Source organism: Panulirus ornatus, chromosome 1 (genome assembly GCF_036320965.1).
Source record: "Panulirus ornatus isolate Po-2019 chromosome 1, ASM3632096v1, whole genome shotgun sequence".
In the NCBI taxonomy this organism is placed as follows: domain Eukaryota; kingdom Metazoa; phylum Arthropoda; class Malacostraca; order Decapoda; family Palinuridae; genus Panulirus; species Panulirus ornatus.
This window is the reverse complement of record NC_092224.1, coordinates 32025181-32049028: the sequence shown is the minus strand read 5'-3', so window position 1 is coordinate 32049028 and position 23848 is coordinate 32025181. Positions and strand designations below refer to the sequence as shown.

General features: G+C 43.5%; 1 protein-coding gene across 2 annotated transcripts in view; it reads left to right on the top strand.

Moving 5' to 3' along the window:
- LOC139746912 (relaxin receptor 2-like) overlaps positions 1–23848 on the top strand; it is a 227995-nt gene that overhangs the window by 110091 nt on the left and 94056 nt on the right. For both annotated transcript variants that reach the window (XM_071658693.1, XM_071658625.1), the window contains exon 3: positions 5678–5827. In XM_071658693.1, the coding sequence (XP_071514794.1) occupies positions 5698–5827 (130 nt within the window). In that variant the 5' untranslated portion in view covers positions 5678–5697. The remainder of the gene's footprint in view (positions 1–5677; positions 5828–23848) is intronic.

The window sequence follows — 23848 nt, the reverse complement described above, 5'->3', positions numbered from 1 at the left end:
CCAGTGACTTGTGTACTCTACAGGCGGTGATCTGTTCTTCATAGTAACAACACTAATCTCATTATGACGACATTCTAATTATATTCATGCCTTCCGATTACACCACTTGGAATGCGAATCTCTCCACGGAGGAACTATGAAGAAAATACCAATAGTAAACATGTTGAAGAGACCGTGATTTCTTGCTGTGTTTATTGTCTGTTGCAAGACAATAAAGCGGTAGAATGAGACACTTCAAATATTGATTTGAGAGGTGGAGAGTGCAGCCTCAGCGACTTGTGTGTACACGGTGCTGAATATAAAGATATAGTCTCGTTTCTTGTGGGGGGGAACGTCTTCTGGAGGGGTCGGATACAATAAGGATTGGAGACTCTACCTTGATCGCCGTCAGATCTCTTGGAAGAGACTGCTTCCACGTTCTCCATCTTTCCTCTTTTATTTTATTATCTGTAGCATCTATGTCGTGTGGGTTGATCAAACGAGAAAAGACAGAGGTAAGAGAGCGGTGTGGTAGAGAGAAGTATACATGAGGGAACTGAGGGGGTGCTGGAATGGTCTGAGCACAGAGGTGGGATGAGAGGAGAGGATGACTGAGGGTATATAAGAAGGACATGGAGGGGACAAAGAAAATGGGGAAATCGTAAAGGATCCTTGGTGATAGGGCGAAGTGAAAGACTGTGTTTTCGTGGCCTGAACTTGCAGGAGTGTGCAAGGCCTGCAAGGGATAAGGTGGGGTAGAGTACTGTCATGTACAAAGGGTGACGTGCTATCACTGGGCGGAAATTGGGCATATGAAGCTATCCGGGGAAACCAGGGAAAGGTCTGTGGTGCCTGGTTGTGCACAGAGGGCTCTGGTACTTTGTGCTTAATAAGGAGTGGATGTGAATGAATGAGGACACTTTTTCATCTGTTGCCGCTACCTCACTCGCGCAGAAAATGGCTTTATATATATTCTAATAATAACCATGCAGCCTGTATAAACATTGTTCACCGTCCATATGAAGATACACTAACGAAAACAAGATAGAGATTCTCTCATTCTCTTAACATATCGTACATACTTTCCTAAATATCTAAACTATTTCTGGCGTAAATCTATAAACAGACTCTTACGTATCGGAGGAATGTGCGGGACGATCAGGTGGGCCTCAGTTGTTCATTTCCCGTTATTTGTGGATTGATTTAATCAACAATAAACTTCGACTTGCATCCTTGCCAGAGGCAATTATCCCGCTCATGCTGTTGTGTAATTACACCGAGGCTTATCCAGTATCGTATCTCGTGCAAATATACTGTGGTCATCAGTGAATGATTTGATCTTGATCATCCTGTGTGTGTGTGTGTATATGTACTTGTTTATGTATATGGTTATGTAATTGTGAATAATTACATTTGTACCGAACGGGTAGGAAGTTTTACAATCGTTTTTGTGTGTGTGGATGTTTGTGTGTGTGTCTTAATACGTATCTGTATAGTAGGGGGAGGGATTTTTACACGTAAGGTATCGTATTTAGTTTTAAAAATGTTGTATATTGTTAGCATAACTCGCTTTCCTGATATACTGACACCAATTCTTCCTATCTTTTCCAACTAGCTAAATTTCACGCTATGGCAACTAGTTGTTCTGTCTCTGTACCTCTCGATCTGTAAAGATCTTTTAAAACTTCCTTCAAAACTTGAAGGTTGTGATCCATTCACGGCTTTTCAATTTATCATTATAGGTGGGTAAATTCTCCCTTTCCGTGTGACTCTGGTTTCTTATTTCTGCTACCATCGTTGTTGTCATCCTCTGGACACTGTTTTCTCCCAATCAATCTCAAACCAAGGTGACAGAACTTGGGGAACGTCTAAATTTGGGTCTTAATATACATTCTGAATATTAGGGGATCACCCCTTTTATCCATGTCCTTCAATGCGAATGTATTTGCCTGGAGATAGGTTGTTTACGATGATAAGACGAAGCTTTCCTCCAGTCTCCCTCCTCCACTTTACTCTTTGTCATCTCCTCCTTGCTATCATTTACCCCTGTAAACAGATTAGCTCAGATCCTATTTCATTAACAAGTTTAAGCACCACTTTTCCAGCAGCGTCTGCTTCGTTTTTTATCTTATTCAGTCTTGGAACTACAGCTCCCATCCAACTAACAGCAGTCTCTCCGCGTTTGCACACGTTGCCTCTTATCTGGGACTCTTCCTGCTTAGGTGCTTGGTATTCCTGGCAACCCAGATCTAGTGTCAGGTTTTATTTGTTTTCTGGCCTCTTTTACGCTCTCCGTTTTCAGCATTCTAACCAAGCTCTTGTTCTCCTCCCTCTCGCTCCTCCGTTGTTCTGTCCCCTTTAATGAAGAATCTCTTGAATTCCTTGTTCTGTGCCTGTTATGTGTGTGTATATATGTGTATGTGTATAGATGTGTCTATAGTTGCACGTGTATGCAAATGTATGTGTATGACTTTAGATACGTATAGATGTGCATGTTTATGTATGTGTATAAGACTACGTTTGTATATTTCTTATCAGTATCGGTAATATCATTCGCTCTGAACCCCCATCTCTTTCATATTGGCATATCGTATATGATTTTCAAATTGCGGACACAGACTTGGGATTTTCTTTGCTTACCATGAAGATCTTTTGGCGAGATTCGTTTCATCGGTCAAAAAGTACATCAAAATGACTATCTCTTCGATGAGAATCATTCATCAAATGGTTATCCAATCCAGTCTTGTGTTCTCTTGAGCATCTGTTGTGACCATCAGTATAGCCAGTATATACCTGGAGACTTTTCGTCCCAACCATCGATAAGATTTTTGGATATCTTTCAAACCACATCACATTCAAAATAAACAATGGTGTGACTTGATAGTTGAGAGTATAATTAAGATGCTTGAGGCAACCAGGGTGAACGAAATCGGTGAATGATTTGTGGAGTTTTGTGCTAAAAAAAAAAAAGTACTATGGATGCGCAGCGTGGGCCCTTAGTGGAAAAAGTATGGATTAGGGTGACGGTGTGGGGGGAAAACAATGTTTAAGGGCAATATATAGAGTGATGAGGGTTCATAGAGTAAGAAACGATGGTGTAACGGTGAGGTGCAGTGGTAGAATGGATATGGTTGAGAGTTGAAAAGGGTGCTCTGAATAGGCGCATAGAATTGAATACGACAACATAGTATGCCATCGTATTCAGTTCTATGTGCATGAAGAAAAAAAAGATAGTTTTTTGCTTCAGCATACCTCGGCTTCTAAATGTCCCGATATCCAAAATTGGGTGGTTATTCTTGATATATTCTTCTACAGTAAACTTTTTGGGTAGGGACACCCTGGTCAGATTTATCAAGGACAAATGGACTGGCCAGTAACATGTCACGAACTGGGTTCAAACTTTATTACATTATCTGGTTTTGTAGCAATCTATTTTTTCAACCTATTCCATGTACAATTTTGCAGGTACAGGAGATAAGGAATTACCTATAGCCATGCCAAACCTATTGAGTTTACTATTTACCTTTAAAAGTAAATGATGTGTTTTCTACACATGATTTGATTAGTTTGAGAATATAACTAGTAGGAATTCCATGAACATTAAAACTAGTAACCACAGAAAAGAAATAAAATTGTCTCAAAGTCCATCAACAATGGAAGCAGTAGTGAATACACGCTATTAATGTCGAAACTCGTTAGTGTATATAATTGGCAGTTTTCAAGTACTTTCGCTTGTTGACTAGATCTATACAACTACGCACGAATGAATCTGAAACTGTACCAACAAAGAGACTATAATAATTTCTTCTGATAATTTGTGCGCTGCTGATCCTGCCAAGCTTGTAATTGGGATTATTGGATTATAAGCTTTGTGTGTGTGTGTGTGTGTGGGGCAAGTAAACCATAAAGATAAAGAAGTGTTTGATTTTGATCATCAAACTGTTTGATTAGATCTTCTTCTCTCTGTAATGATCATGAGTTGTGTGTTGAGCTCTTCAGTAAACTTGATCTGTTAGGTAAAGGCAACGGTTCACTAGATGTATCAAGATCACTTACCATTTCAAGGATTTGTTCGTTATAATCACTCTCGTCCATCGTATTTGGCTAAAGCATTTGGTTCGTCAGCCTTCGTGACGTAGATACTTTTAACTCGTCCACGAATTGTAGAAAAAATGCTCTGGATCCATCTAGGTCAGAACCGCCACTACTCCTGGACGAATATAATGTACACCATACCACGTTTAAAATCTTGCCGTTTTCTTTGTTGCTTTTTTTTCCCCAACAGAAGACATTTACCTTTTTTTTTTCCTACTGGAACCATCTGGATAACCTCTGACCTTTGTCTACCTCACCCTTCTTTGTCCATGTCTACCAACCAGGTGGATGATCTCTGACCTTTGTCTGCCTCACCCTTCTTTGTCCATGTCTACCAACCAGGTGGATGATCTCTGACCCCATGTCTACTTTGCTCCTTGGCCGCGTCTATCACCCAGCTAGTCTTCTTCGGATTCTTGTCTATCACACTTCCCAGGCTGTCAGCCACCCAACTAGTCTCCCTCTGGTTCTTTGTCTACCTCAAGCCCAGGCCAGGTCTACCACTAAGCAAGTATAGCTCTGGCTCTTATCTACCTCATCCTCCATGCTACTTCTACCACCCAGTTGGTAATATATCTCGGACCCTTGTCTGCCTCATCCTTCGGCCAGGTCTGTCACTCAGCTTGTCGACATCTGGGCCTTATCTCCCCCAGTCTCTGTACCAGGCACGTTTCGGTATCTACCCAGGAAGCGCCACACCCCCAGCTCGTTATCTCCACACTTGCCATGCCTACCGTCACCTTAACAAAAGATGCCTGCTGGAGGCTAATTAGTTGCAGGCGGCTTGTTAAAAAAAAATTCCCGGGAAATTCTCTCTCTCTCTCTCTCTCTCTCTCTCTCTCTCTCTCTCTCTCTCTCTCTCTCTCTCTCGAGTAGGTAGAGGGTGCTAGGCAGCCAACTATCATGGAGGTATACATTACCGGTACTACTCGTCTGGGTTTCGGGATTGGTTCAGCGCAGGGAGCCACCACTTCAGTGGCTGTCGATTGTCATTCCTTTGGCCCAAGTGGCTCTCTTTTCTTTGCTCTCATTCCACAAACATGAAATGTCCATCTCGCATACATGACACTTGATAACGCACAACTCGCACTACTCGATCTTTGTAGCTATATTCATTCTCTTGCAGTGAGACCCACGCGCTCAAACCCTACCTCTCTGGCAGAATCACTTACAACCTCGCAATTACCTATAAGTACTCTCACCCACAAATGAGAACTTAACTCCTGCAGTTGCCCATCTGTTACCCCAACTATATCTATACTCCCTGAAGTGTCCAACTGTAAAGATAGATTTAGTAAGAGGATCAAATACGAAACCCATCCTGTTTGAGGTTATCAGACTCGTCTCTGCTTACACCGTCTTGCACACACTCGCTTTGCGAACAGCTGCAGTCGCAGACCATCCTATCGACTACAATTTCCACCTATTGCAGATTGTTTCCAGGACCTACAGACTGCACCCTAGCCTTCTATCATAACCTCTCTACTAACAGTTGCTGTTCCACAGTGGCGAGCCAGGGAGACGTATATACTGTCCCCCCCCCCCCCCCCCAGCCTCCTGTCGAACGCTAGTACCCTTCAATAACACTTGGTGTCCTCCACAGCTGCGTGCGCTGGGATTACAATGACGCCGAGTGTGGTATGGATGGGGATGTGGCCTACCCCACCACCCGTCGTCGTCCTCCTCCTCCTTTCAGCGTCCCGATGGCGTCCCACCACTTCAACAGCCGTCCTCCAGCCTGTCTACCAGGACGGTGAGTACTACACCCTGCGCTATGTGATCATGGGTGGTAACCTGCTCAGTCCATTGCTTGACAGTGTTAGAGTATTGTGATCTACGCGACCCATGGGTGACTGTGGGGAGTGATGTGTATCGGTCTGTGACTCGCTAGGACAGTCTATATTTTGTCCTGCTCGACCCGTGGGTGAGAACTGGCGACTGTCAGTATTGTAAACTGTAGAAGTTATGTAAATCTATCGCTGCAAATACTGCATGCTGCAATAACTCTTGAGTTACCTTCTTTGAGGATGACTGGCGTCCTACGGAACGTAGTGGCAAACTGTGAGTGTAGGGGGATTGTAATGTATACCGTAGTGGTGATTGTTTGTGGGTAGGAGCAGCATAGGAGAATGTGGTTTAGATCTCGTATAGCAGGTCGGGAGCCTCGTCTCCATCATCCTGCAAGTGAAGCATTCCACTCCTATTCGTAGTACCACTAAGGACTTCGTATGTTCTCACTGTTGTTGTTCTGATGAGTGAGGGAGATTAAGCCTAATGGAGTTTGTTCATAAAGTTTGACGAGAGCAGGAGAGGGAATAGAATAGTTAGAAAAATGAAACCGGCAGTATTTCTAGGACAAATTTAGAAATAAAACCTCTCTAATGGTTAGCTACATACCTCAGGAAACGCAAAGCTCGTATTTATCATTTTATACACAATCTGATCACATATAGCTCTAAATATTTTGAACACCCTTTCCAATGCTTCACTGTCGGCTATGTAGAAGCATCAATCAGAGTCGCACGCCACTCTGCACCTTCCAATAACCAATTGTAACACGATTTGTAGTGACTGCGTTAACTCGTTACGCGAGGCAGACACACTGGTGTCTGACTTAGCGCCATCTAGGAACCAGGTTTTCAAACAGTCTCTCGCAGTTGACTGTGGTAAGACGAGAATTAAAGGTGACATTTCGTCGGTACTTCATTATAGAGTTTCGTATCTGAAGCGCCATTTCATGCATACCTATACTGTAAAAGAGAACACCAGCGTCCCAGGAGAGGCTTCTGGAGGGTTGAAAACTCGCTAGGGATGAGGGAGCCTGGAACCCTTACCAGTCAGACCTCATCCAGGAACATGGAGTATTGTATTACGTTCAGATGTTCTGTGTGATTGTAATGAACGAGAGAATATAGATATGGTATCCAGAATGTAAACTGACCAAAAAAATTGAGTACAGAATAAATGTTGAGAAATAGAATAAAATACTACGTGCTTGATCTTGCCTAGAATTGTTTTTCTTTCTTTATTGCAGACTTTTACTACGAAAAAATTGTAACTGAATATAGTAGAAATAGGGAGTCTTACTACATTGATCTTACGCACACATGAACCTTCGTGTGACACAGAACTGCTCCTGTAGACGAAAATAGGAGGTGGTAGCAGGACTGCAGATCTCGTAACACCCCTTCTTAATTCCCCTACACCGAACTCCTTCCTTCCAACACCCCTTCATGGATCCCTCCACTGTGCTTCGCAACTACACAGCTCCCATTAGTGTGTGGATTCACGTGATCCTAGTTGCCACCGAATGTCTCGTAGGTTTATCAGCCGTAGTGTCATCTCAGAATCTGGCTGTAGTGTCGTTCAGGCAGAGTGAAGACCGGTGTTCTATGAGGTTCTGTTCCGCAAGAAGTAGACGAACTCAGGCACAAAGTAGGTAAGACTTGTTTGACTACGTACGTTATTCCAGGCTAATGGTTTCTCGTTCATTTCGGATCCTTAGGTTTAAAGAAGTTGTTTCTGGCAGCTTGCTGACATCCTCGTCCTCTTTTGAGACTTCGAGTCCCATTTTCAATCGAGATGGATCACTCTTGATCTAAGTTCGAGGATCAGACTACCAGAAACGATCATATCAGCCACAAAAAGATTGGCGAGGACGACAGAGCAATGCTGTAGCTTTTACAAGTCTGATCCAAACCTTTTCGTTAAAGTAATCTGATAATCTCTGAAGTATATTATACACCAAAGGAGTTTGTTTCACTTTTGTTTCCTCGGGTGATTTTTTTTTTTTTCCTATGCTGCTTTGAGGCAAGGAAAGAGGTTAAAGACCTCTGTAACATTAAGATTTTATGCTACAGCTCTATCTTGTGATAACTGACGGAATTAAACTCGAGAGCTTATCTTTCCCCTGGAGCGTAAGAATTCGAAGACCACAAATGTTGTCGAGCTTCAGAGACATAAAAAGCTGCTAATCACTATGTAGCCTCATTTTTTTTTTTTTTTGCTGAGCACCTTTTCTTCCTCTCTCTCTCTCTCTCTCTCTCTCTCTCTCTCTCTCTCTCTTTCACCACTCGCTTCATTCAGCGGTAACTTCACCACTTAAGGTACTTCTTTCGGCAGTATTCCACACTGTGACAACACAGGCCTTTTCTCGCTACATTGGCTCTCTTCACTGACGACGTAAGTCGGGATTTGAGATATGATCGAATTATTTCCTCAAGTCTGAGTCTCCTGACAGATATATACAGACTATTTCTTTTTTTTTTTTTTTGTGTGGGATTGATGACTAGCCTTTCGGATACAGATCTTTTGTGTGTGTGTTTAAGGCATGATACAATGCTTGTTGAAGACCTCTGCATATTCAACACCCAATAGATTTGTTTTAGTTTCTCTGACCGTTTTTTTTTTTTTTTTCAAATCAGAGATGTTTCGGGCATACGAGCACTGCCCATCTTAAGTCGTTTTGGTTATAAATGATACGATGCAGTATAAAGAAAACACTGTAATGAATCGCATCATGACATGTTACAAATGAGAGAGGCAACGTAGATATATTGATCGGTGGACCGTGTTCCCTCGGAGTTGATGCATGGTGAGTCGGTAGGGGTCAGTCAAACTCGTTGGATCAACGGCTGGGAGGTTTGCCTGAGATTCAGCAATAGTGTATTGATGAGCTAGAGAAATTGGTTTATATTTTATTACACTAACTTGTAAAGAAATTTTGTCAGTTTATCTAATTGAAAAGTGATGTCGCCTCCGTGGTGTACCGATCAGCAGTTTAGACTGACATTTGCGAGCCGTCTGGGTACCTGAATATAGCATAAAGGAGATGGCCTTCATTAGGGCATTTAGTTGTCCGTGGCGTCTCTGCTAACGTAATAAAGAGATGCCCGAGGTCTGAACGTGGTTAATTGAAGTGATATGGTATAGAGGGAGCGACGTGCTGTCACTGGAATGAACCAGGGCATACGAAGCAGCCGTAGAAACAGCAGAAAGTTCTTTGGGACCGGGTTGTGGATAATGGGCTGTGGTTTCGAAGCATTACACGTAACGTCTAGAGAATGAATGAGCGAATGAGACCTTTCCTTCGACTGTTCTTAGCGCTATCGTCGTAATGTGGGGAAACTACTAACACGAAAGACCAGAAAGAAAAAAGGATATGATGAATTACGTTCGTCAGACGTGGAAAGTTTTACTTGGAAATTTTGCACATAGGAATTTTGCACACCTTGATCTACAGTATATGGATGCATTTCGCTTTATAGTGCAAAGAACGCGACAGTCTTGAAGCATCACCGGCTAATATCTTTCTCCCTGTCTTGATATAATCTCCCCAGCCACTGAGAACCAGCGGTTGGTGGGAACCAAACCACCTGACCAACGTCGATGGTTTATGGCGGAGAGTCGTCTTTATCAAGAGAATGTTGGTCTGTGACGTTCCCGCCACTAGATGCAGCCTTTAAGTCCTGTTTGGACGAAAGGCTGATGATCCAGGTATACATGTAGCTCCGATCTTCGTGTACTGAAGAGGACGATATCATGAGTGACGTGCGGTGTGTGCCTAGTCCTCATTTCTTTCATTTTTTTTACAAACATCCCCACCGTCTTGGCTTATCCAATGGTCCTTCATGGGATTTCAGCCTGTCGAGCTTACGGACCATTCGCTGTGCATGAATCTATGGCAGTTAGGGTCCATATGGCTGTGTACTGCATCGGTATATATTTTTTATAAGGGTACGATCTCGAACATGCGAAACCGAGGTGAATAAGAAGACCAGAGAATTGATCTTCCTCCGTCCTCGAGAAGTGATTCATCCTAGATTCTCGGGATCGTGCCGCATCCATGGAAACGAACCCCCATGTTCTCTAACCTGTTTGGGAAACCAATGGTTGTACTTTGAGGGCAAGAGGCGGAAGGAACAATAGAGGATTTATGGAATAAGCCAATTGAAGGGAATTCATTTTATTTCACCGAAAACACACTTGATTTTGATTGGGGTCTTTCATTGCCTCCCATTCTTCATGTGATGGAAGGATCCATAGGTCATTCAGTCTCAAAAGTGCATCTTCAACTGCATCTTATCTTTTTCTTTTAGCAAGATCAGTTGGGCAAGCATTTCAACGAGTGCCTCCTACGTTAGTTTATACCTTGGGTCGCTGGAGATGAATCAGAATTTTCTCCAAAAATTTGAAAGTCGACGATACTACTATGAAAGTAAAGCAATTATAACTTTTTTTTTTACTCGCGTGAATGTTAGCAACATTATCACTTTTTCTCCTAGATCTTCTAGTTATCCACATTAATCTTGAATGTGTCCTTCATGATTTTGGCGGTGTACAAGGTGGCGTAGTTTTGGAGAATCGCTTTGTACGGAATTACCTTCCATGAAATGCGACATGATATTCGCTTAGGCTACAATAGTTGTGTGGCGTCCACGCACCTTTCGTCGGATATATACGAAAGCCATTCATGAGTATCCTGTGTGTTCGCCTCCACTTCACCATGCGTACTTGAAGGGAAGTCTATCACTTTAGTAGTTGCTGTCTGTCTTGGTTCTCTTAGGCATTAGGAAACCTTTTTTCTGTACCATTTCATACTAGACACATGATACATCGATCCTCTCTATTGTCTGCATCAAATTGACTAACTGTTCTTTGAAACTTTTTTTTTGTAAGAATACTGAAGGCGAGGAGGACTGGGGACAAACTAACACAGCTGAGAGAGAGAGAGAGAGTTTACACCACACATCCGTGTGCGATTTCTCTCATCTAACCTCCCTACTGAGGGGGCGGGGAGTGGAGAGTGTAGAAATGAAAAGCAGGAGGAGATAGAGAGAGGAAAGTCCATTACCATTCACCTGGAGCAATATACGTTGGTTTATGACTTGAATGTCAAATTTCACACGGAAACGGCGGAAAAATGATAGTCTTCCACAACATCAAAGTTCTGTATATGAGACAGACGTGCTTTCATTTCTTGCATATATTGGAAGTTACTGCTTCCAGGAATGTGGTGCGAGCATTCATTTCTAGTGATCTGAACAAAAATATACATTCATTTTCTCAAGTTTTGTATACGTCCGTGCAAAGCTAAATAGAAGTGACTACTACTCTTTAGAAAAGTTTAGGACTAGTTGTAATGTCAAATTTGTACACATAGCACAGTTGTCAAACTCCTGGTGTAAGCCAAGTTCGGTAAAGTCTTCTGCTGTATGTGTCTTGTTAGGGACGGTCAGGTTTCCACTGATAGACAAACCAGCATCTGAAGCCTTGTATACTAACTTCTGCGGGTCATCAGCATCGCCTAATTGGAAGTGATTGACATGATCCGGTTCGACTTAAACTGTTTGGATGTCTGTTCCATTTTCTGTTGTTTCTTTCGACGTTAGAAGTGCATCCACCTTTTATCAGGTCTTCATCATTGCAAGACCCACATACAACCTCTCCACTTTGATTCCATGGAAGCGTTCCCTAAAAGAATTTGCAGTCATCCTTCATTCATTACTCGATGCTTTGGTGTTTGCTCACAAGTCGCCGTCGACATGAAATAGCCAGGTACCTCATGATCACTCCCTGTGACTTGGGTAGTGACGTCTTGCAGACCTGATTTGTTTCACTGAAAGTAAACATTGTCATTCTATAATCACATTAAACAACTGATTACAGTAATCAAACTGAAAATCCGAGTACAGTAACTGTAGTTATTTCACCCATCATTAGCGACAGCTACCTCGCTGCAGATCAAACTGGAGGCTTCCTTTTCCTACATGTCTACTACCCCTGTCTTCGCCCACCGATTTAAAGGCTTCTTAGAAACGTGACCCTCCAGGCTCAAGACCCTGGTCAGATATCGTTATGGTGAGGCTAGTCGGGTCGAAGTAAATTTCGCTCGTTGGTTCAAGATTGTTGGCTGTGATAAGACTCGGCAGGAAATGCGTCAATCTTGACGGCAAAGGAAGGGAGGATTCAGCGGAGTTGCAAGAAGTGCGAGGAGAGAGGGCCAAATTATGCAGAGGTCAGTCAGGTTTCCCAAATATTGAGAGAACGTTAGAATGAGGTTAAAGTGACGGGGAAGAATAGTGGAATAAGAGTGGCCTATTCTGGGATCCCCAGATATCATGGGGTGGAAGACGGTCGAAAAGGACTAAGTTCGATCCAGGAACACGCGCCATTTCAGCCTTGAGGGACGGAGTAGGTGTTAGGCAGCCCAGGACAGCATAACTCAAGGAGAGGGAAGAGTCTGACTGGAAACACTGATGTCAGGGAGTGGAGGAACAGCGGCAGAAGAGCGCAGCTGAAAGTTGTCCTTAAAAGAATTAGTATCGCTGTTCTCTGAAAAGTTGTTCGGTCTAAGACAACAGCATTTTTGTCCAGGTCACGAAAATTTTGGATAACGCGGGATGGGCCGAGACCAGTCTAGAGCCAAACACTTTATGGGTGAAGAGGTGAGTGGGTGGGGAGTCGATTCAATACCCCACATTTCATTGAAGAAGGAGCCCGAGTGTGGATCAGTCGGTTCAAAATGATGTACGTGGGGGATGAGGAGGAGGAGGAGGAAGCAAAAATCAATGCGGAACCATAGTTGTCATGGTGAAGGACCTCACTAGTTGACGTGTGAGAGAGAGAGGGAGGTGCAGCCCACCATGAGTCACTTCAGGACACCTGAAGTTAGTAGGGTACCAGTCAGGTACAGAGACGAGCGTATGCACAGAGCACCAGCGACGCGCATCATAGCCCCAATCACTGTTCTATCCCCAAGGCATTTCTCGCCACTGCGTTTATTTTTCCATCGATATTTTGCACAGTGAAGTCTTGATCTTCCTTCATGGCAGTAGAGGCACACTAACCTCGACTCGTATTTCCTGTCGCTGAGGGTCTGTAGTGGAACGCAACTAAGCCAGCACCAGGCACATCCCACTAGCCAATATAGACTCCAATCGGGTCAAAGAGCATTGTCGATATACCGATCAACACAATAGTGAGGAGTGTCTTGCCTAAAACGCCATTCTACGAGTTTCTAGCTCGTCAAACTCGTAGTGGTCGACATAATCAAGATAGCATGGTGGATTTCACTTGTGCATCGTTCGCTTCGCCTAAAGAAAATTGTGCGACGTGTCTTTTCAGCAGTAGCCTCGCCAAAAAAAAAAAAAAAAAATCTAAGATTCACACTACCAAGTACAATTGTCTCTCTCCAGTTCAAACACAGCTGGTCCATCAAGAGCATAAGAAGCCTTATGAGAAGTATTCACAAAAAGGTAGGCAGAATCCAGAGTCATCATAAACCTATTTCGAATCTCAAAGACCAAACATACACAATCTGATTCCATGCCCCTGAAATGATCAACAAGATACAAATCAAGATTGTTGCTGGTTCGGGAGAAATGGGTATCTGGTGGAGCGCCTCAGGACCTGGGATCCTGTGAGACTGGGTGGTGAGGCTGAAGTGCCACAAGTCACAGATTGACGTCGTGGTGAGGGTCTGTCTGGTCTTGGTGGGCCGGGTGCCGTACCTTAAGATAATCACCTTATTTTGGGTCTGGATGGAGGGGATCAGGTATCACTACATCTTGTGACCAGCCAAAGATTTAGGAGAAAATGGAATGTTGTGTGGCTGGACTGTGAGGATGAAGTGCCACGCTCCAAGATGATTGCAGTCTGATGGGTGGGATTGCGGTGTTGTGGGGGCCAGACGATGATGATGATTCAGGCGTCATCTTGCATTCCCACTACGTTCAGCAACGTGGTGGCTGGACGTTGAGAATGAGGCGCCAGGTCTCGAGAAGCACAATGAAGTGACTGCTACTGAATAAGAAAGGGATACGAGGAACATCTCTTGTAGTCTACCAGGAAGGGCTGAGGGAAGGTAAGTGTCAAGATGCCAGGGAAAGAACCTTAGAAACTCGTCCTATAACCAGGGCTACGCTGCTCACTAACGAATGATCAACAGCGTAATATTACGAAATCTCGCCTCCGTTCCGCAAAACTCAGCCGCCGCCTTCATGAACCTGGGAGAATGTTCAATGTGGCACACACCGCGCCTGGTTTCGATCCAGCGCAAGCCTGATCCTGGAGGTGGGGTCCTTGATGACACACATTTACCTGTATACAGCTGAGGTAAAGGTTGTGTGATACCGCTATAGTTCTTCCTTTTTTTATGACTATGTATTACGTGAGATGAGAGCGGGATGGAGCGATTGTGGTGAATTGCTGAACCGTAAAGAACAGAGGAGATATGGTCAGGGCTGACGGATGCATGTGATAACGCCAAATAGAATGGTGCTCAGTTTCAAATGACTTGAGTAAGACGAGGATGTTGAGAGCAAATGCGAATGAAAGTGAGACTCGTTTTTTGAGGCAGGGGATAAGTGATTTACGTTGTGGTATCAGCTTGCATCGAAGAGAAATATGAGCTGAGGACTTCGTCTAGATACTTAGCTGACAGTGATCACGAAAGCAGAAGGCGGAAGCGGGTAAGTCGAGCACGGTGGATAATTGGGAGGTGCAGCGAAAAATCTGGCAAATGGGAGGGGGAAAAAAATTTAAACATAGGTTGTTACATGGAGATCATGTCTGTTCTTATGTACGAATGTGAAACTTGTTATATCAGCAGGATATGTAAAACTGTAAAGCATAAAAGACTGATAATTTGTGTAATTTAGTATTCGTGAGATGAAATGAAGACTGAAGATAGAGGGATAGTGTGATGTAAAGGAATTATCAGAGTGGCGTATAGGAGGAGGGTTTTTTTAAGATATCTAGAACGTATGGTAGATACGCTGGTCAAGATATAAAGTGGTATGAAGATAAAGCATAAGTAGTTAAAGTAGACTGCAGAAGTCTGGTAGATTCAGCGAGAGAAATTATTAGGGTTGGATATTTCGGACGATGAAAGGTGGGGGATGACCGAGGGATCAGACACAAATGGAAGCATTCAGTGCATGGATGTGGGAATAATGAAAACGCTGATCTCGCTTGACGAGTTATTTCAACGTGTAAAGCGAACATTTAAGCTGTAATATATGTAAGCATGAAGTCCATGCTTCACTTAAACACACTAGACTGCATGGGTTGGAGGGGTGTGTGTGTGTGGGAGTTCAGCTGCAGTGTCTGTAATTCGAGGGACTTCAGCTGCAGTATCTGTACCTCATCCACTATACAGACCGTGGACTGGCGTTGATCATGATTGATGACAGAACTATAAGAAACTATGCATGTGTGATAACACTAACTTCTTGTTCCTAAGAGAAACGAGTCGATTGATTGCCCGTTTTTTTCGTATATTGTAAGAATGAGCAGACCTGGTGGCTTAGCAGCTTGCAAGAAACATGAATGTAACGCTGAATGTCACGTCTCTAGTCTTTCTCAATCACCGCTTGATGTGCCTTCAGGCACCATTATGAAGCGTCCAGCAACGTCGAGCGGAATACAGGTTAGAATCTGCGACTAAAGACACAAGACTCCCTCCCTCCCACATGGTGGCATTAACTTTCCCTAGGACGGAAACATAACCTTCAGACCTTAGCACAATGTTCCCTTGACTGCTTGACAGTCAAAATGAATTGTGCAGTGAAATGAAGTTGCGTGTAGACATGAACTCCTACTTTTTTGTCCATACTTCTTTCGAGAAACTGTTCCTGTATACCTTATCCGTTTTATCTCATCTCATCAATGGTGGGAAAATTTAGGGGATGGACACATTCCCTGTAATCCATAGATAGGTTTGATTCTCATTTTCACTCCTTGTCACTTTGTATTTTTCCGGCGATATGATCAACAGTATTTCCAGTGGTTTATCAAGAGTGTCTGCACAAATCTTCAGCACACATGGTGAAACATCGAGACCATGTTGTAAAATCCATTGTGTTCTCTTGTTTGCATCCCATTCTATCTCACTGGTGTTGAGGTTGTAGCGTCTTCCACTGTAAAAACACGTGAACTTGTCATTCACTCTTCGTATATCTCTACGTCATCCTAACCACTCCTCTATCTAAGTACCTCAGCCTGATTAGCTGTTCCCTAACTAGCAATTTACTCCGGATGAATTTTTGAAATTTCTCCAATCTTGCCCACAATATTTTTCTAATTTTCTTTGATCCTTCTTTCCTATCTGCCTGTACTCGTTCTTAGCTCTCGTACACAAGTGCTGACTAGCTGGATTTCCGTCATTACCTTCATTACAGCACGAATACAAAGCTCCTTTGATTTTCCACGTCATTTACTGAACCCATTCCTCCCTCTGCTTCAATCATCCCTCGGTATTTGAGGCTAAGATGCCCGCGCGTTCCTACTCCTCCATCGTAAATTTCACAGAGCATCTCGACGCTTAGCCCCTGGTTCCTGACTTCCCAACTCGATGTCCCAGTTCAAGTTACTGTAGAAATTGTTTTGTGTATTGTACACGAATGCCTCTCCTCTTTAAACCTTGTTTCGTAAGAACTTATAAAGATAACTCGAGGGAATTTTGGAAATATTCAAATCGGCCATAATTTTGGCAATAAATGGTTATTCATGTCCTGTTTTGTAAAGTGTATCACAGATGCCCTTAACATGCGTCCACTGCTTCCCTTCCGCTGGGACAGGTTTCTGTCCGTCGAAGCGGTCCCATCCCCTTATTCCTTTCCGTGATGATCCACCAGTTTGTTTTACCCCAGCGCCGTATGTGGTGCAATGTGAAATCTTTCCTGGCAGTCTGGACACAGACAATGCACCCAGTCTTCTCCTTTGTCTAGAAAGGAATCTCGCTCTCTCTCTCTCTCTCGATCTCTCTCTCTCGTGCGCGCGCATACACACAAATCGACGATCTCCTTTCCCTGAAACTGTGGTTTCTCTCGTCTGGTAGTCGGTCTCTCCTTTCCAATTCGTCACCCATTGTGTGTGTGTGTGTGTGTGTGTGTGTGTGTGTGTGTGTGTGCACGTATGTGGTGTGTGTGCGTGTCTGTCTGTGTGTAGGAGGAGAGGGGAACTACCCTACCACTGTAATCCCTTCCCATCATGGCTGAAAATGTAGTTGTAAAAGAATAGTGTGAATAATGTCATCGTAGCGGAGGGACCAGTGACAGACCCATGACACGTACTCTATTCTCCTCTCCTCTCCTCCAGCCTACCACGCCATATTTATCACCAGTTATCTCGGCTGTCACCTCTCTCCACCGCCCTCCACGTCTCTCCCTTCCTGCGCTGTGTGTGTCTGTATTATAAGTATCGCTGTCGCTCTTGATAAACACCCCTCGCACCAGCCTTGCTAGGATACGTATATGTGGAAGAATGTGGTAAAAGGAGAGAGAGAGAGAGAGAGGGGGGGAGGCAGTAAAACGCACCCTCTGTAGAGAGGTCAAAAACCATTTATTCTAATCGCCAAAATAAACAAAACGTAGTCGTTCATTTCCATAACTTTTTTTTTCCCCTGACATAAATTCACATTTACTGAAACGAAATGCTACAAAATGCATCAACTTCTTTCATATTTCGTTATTTATGAAGGTTCAGTACATTAGGAGAATTGGGATCTGTAGTGTGTGTATGAGACAATGAAAATATAACGTACACCGAGAACGGGTATGTATAGTGGACTCCATTCTAAGTGTCTAATCTAGTGGACTGTCCTCTGGGGGTGTGTCTCGCCTGTAGGACTGAACTCTGGCTAGTTTGATGTGTGGAGATCTCGACTTTGCTGCGAGTTTGATATTGAGGATCGTACTCTGTGTCTGACCTACAAGACTGCACTACCGGAGTCCAATCTGGTCTGTGGGGATAAACTAAGATACGTAAAATTCAAATATATTTTCCGTTTTCAAAGAACATGTCCTCTTACTATCAACAGAAAATCTGAAAAAAAAAATCTATATCCATCATTCTGTGTATTCCAGTGTTTTTACGTGTCCCAATCTCATCTTGAAGCCGACCCGTAGTTAGCTATGAAGTGGCTTGAGTGGGAGGGGGTCTAATGTTGTTTCAAAGGATGGAACGCTGAACATTAGGGGTTGGATTTTATTGGGGATCTTTTTCACTAAGTGTTGTTAGGCAGCCAGTAATTGTTCTGGGTACTCTTATTTTGTGTAACTTGTAGCTCTGTTATATTTGCTTTTGAGAAACTGTGGAAGATCGAGCATGTGGCTTAGTTTAGACTGGAGGGGATATTGTTTGAAAAAGATGCCAAGAGATTCCTTTTGTTGCTCAAATCTGACGACAGTTTGTGTTCTGAGAGCATTATGTTTGTCTTAAGCCTTTGTGTTGATTTATTGGTGTGTGTGGAGTGAATGTCATGTGTCGCGTATGATTCCTAGAGTGACTGATGTTTTATTTACTGATAGTGTTTGTTTAGTGGTGGTCCATGCAAGACAAACTGGAGAGCGGGAGCTGTATTTGTGTATATCTGGGGTTAGAAGTGACTGAAGACTTCAATGGTGATGTAAACGTTCTGTTAAGCCATTGTTCCATTTGTGTAATATAGTGTTGCATGGCTTTTCACTGCTACGGTGTTAATGTGTAGTGATGTGATTGAGAAGTCGTCTGGCATACGACAAGACTTTCGTATATGGTTTGTTAGAGGTAATGAGTGATCGTGTAGGAAGAGATTAATGTAGGTTGGAGAAAGAACTGCCCCTTGGGGAAACTTGTTGTAGATCATAAAGGTTTTACAGGTAAAACCAATGAGTCTATTTGGCATACTGGCCGGCAGTGATCTTGACCAAGTACTTTGCCATGGCTGGAAAGGTTGTGATGTCGAGAAGGTTGTGATGTCAAGTACTTTGTGTGTGAGGCTGTGTTGGAACACAGTGTCAAATGCTTTACCGATACCTCCGCCTGCCCGTGGGCACACTGCCGAAGGAGAACCTGCAACTGGGTGTGTCCAGCTGCAATGAACCGAAAGATGATCTGCATGAAACATCTGTGGGCAGCTTCCAATCTCTGAGGGACGTTGCCCCAGCACTGGTCCTCTTTCTCTGAAGGAGACTTCCCCTCTCTGTTCTCGCGTAGATTATTCGAGCCCCCGGCCTCTGTGCGAGACCATGGGTGTATATTATATATAATACACCGGTCGTGATCTTCCTTTAAGAGAGACAGTATCGCTGTGTTGGCAGTTTCATCCCTAAGTTATGATGGGCCGGTATTTTCCCCATGAGAATATTAAGCCACATCTTTTCAGTAATATTAAGATAAAATCATTCTTGTGTTTAGCTTTTTAACGCAGTCGCATGTCCTCCACTGCTCTGCCAGTGGTTGTGTTACCGAGATTTCTCTTCTCAATAGCGCCAATTGCTGATGAGAGAGAGAGAGAGAGAGAGAGAGAGAGAGAGAGAGAGAGAGAGGCTGCCTATCCTCTATGCTGTGTTTATTGCTTACTGCAACCCATTTATAATTCTCGAGGAATTGGGAAGCCACAGGTTTCAACGCATCACCAGAAGGGGAAACTACAAAAAAAAAGTTCAACTAAATATGAATACTTACAGGAGATCAAAGAACAAGTTCCACCACCTTCGCCAGGACTACTTCATCACCTGGCAGAGTAAAATCCTTACTGCTCTGCTCAGTAGGTGATCCTCGGGTCCTCCTGTATTTTCTTCTGGATAGAATGATGCCTCTTGCTTACACCTCGGGCCCTGAGGCTTGATGGGGCTCCTCACTGCCTTCCCCACAGAGATCCCCAGCTGGTATCAAAGGGCGGCACGCCTGTAGCAGCCGTCCTCGCCTCTTTCTCGAAGGCCTAACAAGGGCGGAGCACTCCTCGTAATGAGAGTTCGTCTGCAGCTTCCAGTTACACCTAATAAAGCGTGTGGTTCATGTCTCCAGTGTTCTGGTATGGCTAGTCTTCGGTAATTGCTTAACGATTATTGCCCTCGTTCCGGCGGCCAAATGATCATGCTCGTGGTAATTACCAAGGTGATTCGCAGACTGTCAAAAGGTAGACACACACTCGAGGACAATACGCTTAAGAGCTGAGCGAGAACAGGAGAACATTTTGAGTGACTGATCCCTCCCTCCTTCCCTCTCGTAGCGACTGGTCTCCCTCCAGGACGCCTTCATAGCGACGTTATTAAGCACGGGGCAGTCGGCCTCCCTCCCCTCCATACTTCTGGTAATTGATTTTCGAAGAGATTTTACCCCCCACTGCTTATTATCGGGGAAGCCCGTCAAGCGATGGCGGGTCACATGAGCCAGGTATCATGGTAGCGGAGCTGAGGCTGAAATTTTCCTCGGTTATGAGCGGCAGGGAATGGGAGAGGGAAGCGTTTATATACCCGTATGTCCCGAAGGTCTGTCTCGAGTCATTTATATTTTGTCTTGTCAATTTTGAGAGCTACATGGAAGCCTTTCATTGAGCTGAATTACTTGGTATAAGATGTCGTTTCACACACGCAACACTTTTCACTCTGGTGAATTACTTACCCGATTCGCTGGCGTTAAGTCTGGATTGAAGCCACCGCAACTAACAGGGACGTTTTCTATTCACAATGCTACGAGGCGATGCTGGAGGAGAACTGCATGGCTCAGCCCCTCACCATATTCCCACTAAGTGCCTAGGACCATTGTGCTAGCGCCACGTATTTATTAACCCAAACGCTGAGGCAGAAGAGCCACTTCACGCTGAGCGGTACACTGTGTAATAATCTGGCATATTGCATGTAAGATGTGCCTGAGACGATGTACCGTGTAAGGCAGCATCTCGCCAGCGGATGTATATAACGTGAGGCAGCGTCTCACCAGCGGATGTATATAACGTAAGGCAGCACCTCACCAGCAGCAGATGATGTATATAACAGAAGGCAGCACCTCACCAGCAGCAGCAGCAGATGATGTATATAACGTAAGGCAGCACCTCACCAGCAGCAGATGTATATAACGTAAGGCAGCACCTCACCAGCAGCAGATGATGATGTATATAACAGAAGGCAACACCTCACCAGCAGCAGATGATGTATATAACAGAAGGCAACACCTCACCAGCAGCAGATGATGTAAATAACAGAAGGCAACACCTCCTCACCAGCAGCAGCAGATGTAAATAACAGAAGGCAACACCTCCTCACCAGCCACATCATCGTGGCTCCTCGCTAATGACGGGACTTTCTTCACCACCATCTCATTAGAAACGTCTCGCCGGTAACTCTGATAAAGCTGTGCTGTTATTGGGGGAAGGAAATGAAAGATATATATATATTCAGGGACTGGAACTGCTGAATTGGCGAATATTATTTGTCGGTTTTGTTAAAAGAAAATCCTTAAAGTAAAACTTTGATAATTGACTAATCTTTGAAGAAGGAATTAATAGGATAAAATGTGTATCTGCGAATATTTGTTCTAGTCAGTTTTACTAGATCCATCTTGAAGGAAAAAATTATAATTGGACTGATTTTGGAAGACGAAGAGAGTGATAGGATAAAATGTGTAATATCTTTATTAATCACATCCCTCGCGTGTTCACCACGGTAGATACGTATGATAACAGGACTTTAATATATATATATTATATATATATATATATATATATATATATATATAGGGGAGAAAGAATACTTCCCACGTATTCCCTGCGTGTCGTAGAAGGCGACTAAAAGCGGAGGGAGCGGGGGGCTGGAAATCCTCCCCTCGTTTTTTTTTTTTTTTTTTTTTTTTTTTTTTTTTTTTTTTTTTTTAATTTTCCAAAAGAAGGAACAGAGAAGGGGGCCAGGTGAGGATAATCCCTCAGAGGCCCAGTCCTCTGTTCTTAACGCTACCTTGATAATGCGGGAAATGGCGAATAGTTTGAAAGAAAGAAATATATACTCAAGTTGAAAGATGGTTCCCGCACGTACCACTACAAGCATATAGACCTTACGTCACCTGTCTGTCGTACGGTTGGGAGGTTGGGGGATAGGAGGGTAAAGGAGAAAGGGAGGGAGGAAGAGTGATAGATGATACGGCCTAAGTGGTGTAAAGTTAGCGGCAAACTTGCAAGGAATTTAGCGACCTGGAAACGATACTTGCGAGTTTTACAGTTTCCTTGCGACATCTTTAGAGATATCTTTTCAAAAAGAATTTGGCGACAGTTTAGAGTGGTTTTTGTTTACGTGCACGAAGAGAGAGAGAGAGAGAGAGAGAGAGAGAGAGAAAGTGTTTTGCAAACCTTGGGCGTCCACGTTCGTGTCCTTGCGTACGCATGCGCGTCCACACCTTAGTTGAGATTTTTTTTTCTTTCGTCAGAATTCAGTTTTCAGCCATCATTTGATATACGTTCAGTGTAACTCCACTGGCTGAGTTAAACTGATCATTGGTTTTGCATCCTGCCAAAAAAGCTAACTCGCTATCAACAGCTTGGGACTTTGAGGCGAACTGGGTGACTGGATATTATTTATGGTCCAATTATCAAATTGTATCTTATTGATTGATGTAATTCTATGGACACTCGGTGGTTTAGTAAGGCTCTATAGTCGTTACGTGCCTATTTGAGCACGATGGGAGGTCTTACTGTACATGATCTTTGACCTCCCTCACCTTAAAGGGTCGAGGGCCAGGTCAAAAACAATTGCCATCATCACCAAAGTATCGAACCTCCGTGCTCAAGGGGTTTAGATTTCAATTTAGGTTGACTTTAGTGAAGCAGTTGCAAGAGCGAGTGCCATGCACGACCATCTAGTGAGTATGAGATTCAATCCTCAGGCCATGATTGGAGTTCATAAAGCCAGTTGCTGCACCAGGGGAGGGAAGCAGTGGAGAGATTGTAGAGTTTCCCGGAGGGAGTGTTCAAACTCCCTTGCTTGTTTACGGACAGGTGTATGTGTCTGTTTAGCTCCCAAGTTCACTTGCAACAGAGGAAACCTTAGCCAGGAACTTACAGCTAGCTAACGAAAAAAAAAACACTATCCAAGAAAATATAATGGACATATCCAAGCTACAGATTGTGTATTAAGATATACGGAGTTTAGGAAAATAGAAATCAATATTTCGCTTGTGGCATTCGTAGTGGTGTAAGTACTGTCACAGTGGGAAGAATTCGTAGTGGTGTATGTACTGTCACAGTGGAAAGAATTCGTAGTGGTGTAAGTACTGTCACAGTGGAAAGAATTCGTAGTGGTGTATGTACTGTCACAGTGGGAAGAATTCGTAGTGGTGTATGTACTGTCACAGTGGAAAGAATTCGTAGTGGTGTAAGTACTGTCACAGTGGGAAGAATTCGTAGTGGTGTATGTACTGTCACAGTGGAAAGGATTTGGATTATACTTCGAAGCTGTCAGAATGTCTGAAAGATAATGTAACTGTTTTGAAAGTATCATTTACTGTGATCCAGCCATTAAATCGTCCGTGTAGTGCTAAACTCTCATACTGAAAGAAGTCTAGCTTGTCAGTGGAAGCGTTTTAAGAGAGAATCGCCCGACATGACTAGATTCGTCTTTGCTAGGAGAAAAGAAAATTATCATTCCAGCGAAATCCACATCTGAGGCAAAACAATACCTACAAGAAATAAAGATCCACTTCATGGATATCAAACGCCTCCCAACTAATTCGGAACCCAACCTCGAAAACCTCACGTTTGAACCACCACAAATCATTCTCAAAACAAAGGTTCGCTGGTAGTAATAAGCCAGTTAAAATCAGACTCCACAAAGGACATTTTTCTCGTAGGACACAAGGCCACCAGAAGTTTTCGAGCATATTAATGCTAGGAAGAGAAGTATTAATTTGCCCTCTGTGACGCTGGGACCACTTGGTAAACAAGTCTGTTGAGGGTAAACCCCGAGACTGTTGGTAAACTACATTAAGGTCTACAGTTAGTCTACGTGAGTTTCCTTTTACT